The sequence below is a fragment of the Microtus ochrogaster genome, linkage group LG9 (assembly GCF_000317375.1).
Source record: "Microtus ochrogaster isolate Prairie Vole_2 linkage group LG9, MicOch1.0, whole genome shotgun sequence".
Lineage (NCBI taxonomy): Eukaryota > Metazoa > Chordata > Mammalia > Rodentia > Cricetidae > Microtus > Microtus ochrogaster.
The window spans coordinates 32035207-32038623 of record NC_022034.1 but is presented as its reverse complement, the minus strand read 5'-3'; the positions used below and the strand labels follow the sequence as shown (position 1 = coordinate 32038623).

Sequence of the window (3417 nt, the reverse complement as noted above, 5' to 3'; positions counted from 1 at the left end):
TGAACTTCTGACCACCCCCCCTTGTCCTCTTGAATGCTGAGGTGACAGGCACGTGCTACCACACCCAGCTTCCACCTGAGAAGCTGAAGGTAAGGCTGCAGCGCGACCACACTGCGCAGGTGCTGTGATGACTGTCAGCTACAGACTCAGAGGTTCAGGCAGAAACTGTGAGAGCCAGTGTGCAGGGAAGCTAGAGGAAGCCTTGTGCTTTGTGGGTGGGTGTGTGAATTCATGCCACTGCCTTTGAGGACAAGTACTTCTCGCAATCAAATCACTTGCACGGGGATTCCATGGCCGCTGCTCACCCACTGACAGACATCTGAGTCACGACTTTGTTCAGTGACCCAAATGACGACTGATCATTGTCTACCTGCAGGTAAACATGGAAGTGCAATCTGAGACCCTAGCAATAAGATTTCATAAAAAAGTTAGCATAACCATCAAACTAATGGAATACTAGGCACTAATGAAAAGGACTTGACTAACGCATTGTTTCAGGGCCTTCATGTCTTAGACACTGTCTTAGCTCTGGTTACTATTGCTATGAAGAGACACCATGACTACAGCAACTCTTGTAAAGAAAACATTTAATTGGGGTGGCTCACTTACACGCACACGTCACATACAACCACACACACACACATACCGCACACACCACACTCACCACACCACACACATTACATACTCACCATACACATCACATACATCACACATCACACACACATACACATATCACATACATCACACCACGCAAACACACTACACACATCACATACACACACACACTCACACAGAGCCCCCAACCATGGACTTCCAGAGCCATGACAGCGTCCATCTGTATGCGATTCTCCTCCTCCTTGGTGAGGAGATGCTTGGAGAGCCAGATCATTCTCTATCATCTTCTTTTCTCTTCCTACGCTAGCAGGAGTGTCAACAATCTCGTCGATCTGATAATCAAAGGTGTGCTGTCCCAGGCTGCCTGGCCTCCCCAAGGCTTCATTCATAAACCTCCAGTAGAATACATGGATTGGATCAGTCAGCTCCCCAGTAAACTCCAGGCGGATGTGGTCCATTTCTCCCCACCCTGCAGCATCCTGGTACAGAAGGAAAAGGTGTGTTTGTCAAGGAGGCTGGTCTGGCGGCCTCCCTGCAGCCAAGAGTTCTGATCTTGGCTCCCCTCCACATCTATGTGCCACAGCTACATTGTAGCTCACTTCAAGGGACCCAGAAAATGAATGTCACTCAGGTCATATAGTCAAGGAGGGACAACTTTGAACACTTTAACCTCCTCGATTTCCACGCTGAGTGGAAGACATGACTAATGAAGTACTCTCCCAACCCCGTCCATCCAGACCCTGCCCTGCCTTAGAGCTCCTCTCCCCACAGTTCATGGAGGGCCCTGGCCTGGCATACATGGCCTTCTCTCAAGTCATCTCACTGTTTCCTGGTTCCTCTTTCTGGACCATCATCTTTTTCATTGCCCTTGTTATCATGGGTCTGGCCACACTGACAACTCACCTAGAGAGTATTATGCCTCCTCTGCAGAAAAACATCCCAAGCTGATACCAGGTACAAAAGCCCCTACCTTGTAATCTTCCTCTCACTTACCTCACCCGAAGCATCCTGGGGTCACATGGACCCCCCAGCTCACAACCCCCAGTGTACCCCATCCACTTCCACCCTTAGTGACTGTCTGCTTGGGAGGACTTCTGGGCAGCCTTGTCCTCTCCAGTTGTTCCGGCAGCTACGTGGTGTTCCTGTTTGATGACCACCTGGTCCCTATGGTCCTCGTCGTTATTGTGGTGCTCCAGAACCTTTCTCTGGCTTTTGTCTATGGAATCAGTAGGTAATTTCCGATCTGGGGGGGGGAGGTGCTTAGCTATCCAGTCTATCCTAGGCCTTCAGGGGGCAGAGGCACTGCATGGGAGTCAAGGTCCTCAGAGAGTGGGCAGATCCTCCAGGAAGATGCATTCCTAAGTGCACTGCAGGCCAAGGGGCCATGGTGGTACCATCTGTGGACTGAACGATTCTCATGGGTAACAAAACATGGTCCAGAGCCAGGGAGGCCTGGTCCCCCACACTAAGCATAGGAGTTTCTAAGAGTTGGAGATAGAAGTTCTTCCTATGCCCAGGAATGCCCAGGTCTTACGTCCCGATGGCTACCTCCTTCATCTAGGTTCAGGGCTGAGATGTTCTACCAGCTGGGCCGCCTGGTGTGGGCACCATTCACCTTCTTGTGGACTTACGTGACCCTGCCTGCTCTGCTGGTGCTGCTTGCCATCTACTTCCTTAATCTCTACCACAGGAAAACCCTCTACTACATCTCCTGGAATGAGAGTATGGTATGCCCTGGGGACCTGGCACCTCACCCTGTGGCTCTTACACTTAGGGACCTGGAGACCCTAAACCCCAAGCACATAGACTCAGCCCTCCATCCTGCATCTCCTACCCCCAGGACTTGGGGAACCCTGCCCCCAGAGTATTCAGACCTAGTCCTTACCTGTATCTCCTGCCCTGGGAAACTGGGGACACTGCACCCAGACTGAGCCCTTCCCCCTGTGGTCCACTGTCCCTGTCTCCAGAGTCAGGAAGTGAAGCAGCCTTACCAGAAGATAATCCTGGGCTGGGTCACCTTCCTCAGCGTCCTGGCTCCACTGCCCATCCCTGTGTATCCGCTGCAGCACTGATGGAACCAGGACGACCAGATCATCTGTGAGGTCTTTAAAAAGCCTTCATCCTCCAAAAGGACAGAAATGGGATCCAACAAGGTCAGCCAGTGGCCTGCATACGCGTTAAGAAGACTCACACTCAGAGGTCAGGACAAAGGTGGCCAGGTTCCACTCCCAAGAAAGAACCCCACAGATGACATCCCCCTTCAATCCCTAAAGCTGTTGACAAAAAGTGAGAGTGAAATTTTCTCCAGTTTCAGCCTTTGAGGTGACTCCATTGTCCCCAACAATCCTGAGCCACCAAAGCCCACTGTCCTCCCAGCAGGTGACCTTGCCTGCCACAGCACTGGACAGAAAGAACGGGCTTCTGAAGTGGCCATGTTATAGTTATATCAAGTCAGTACCTGCCCCACAGAAAGCAGAAGACAGGTATGTGGAAACCCAGCAGGAACTTCTGTGAGAGCCCTCATTGGGCTTCAGCTGGACATGCCATTCAGAAGCCCATCTTCCAGCAGTTTGGATGCTGTGCCCAGGGCCACCTGACTCTCTGAGATATGGACACAACTTTGCTGTGCCCAGGTTGGACACAGTGCTCCCTCTAGCCCTGCCTAGTCCTTTTGCCTGCCAAGTGTATGGCCTATCTCCCAGGGACAATGATCTCACATGCTGCCAAGATAGCATTTGTTGTCTGTTAATAAATGAGGTTGGTGAATTACATACCCACTGTGGGCACAGTGTTCTCTCTCTC

General features: G+C 51.4%; 1 protein-coding gene across 1 annotated transcript; it reads left to right on the top strand.

Moving 5' to 3' along the window:
* Window positions 1-821: 821 nt before the first annotated feature.
* Window positions 822-2936, top strand: LOC101991771 (orphan sodium- and chloride-dependent neurotransmitter transporter NTT5-like). Its single transcript, XM_013352395.1, is given in 5 exon segments — window positions 822-1112; window positions 1387-1558; window positions 1657-1846; window positions 2177-2342; window positions 2583-2936. Coding segments are annotated over 5 exon segments (1173 nt in total).
* The last annotated feature ends 481 nt before the right edge of the window (window positions 2937-3417 follow it).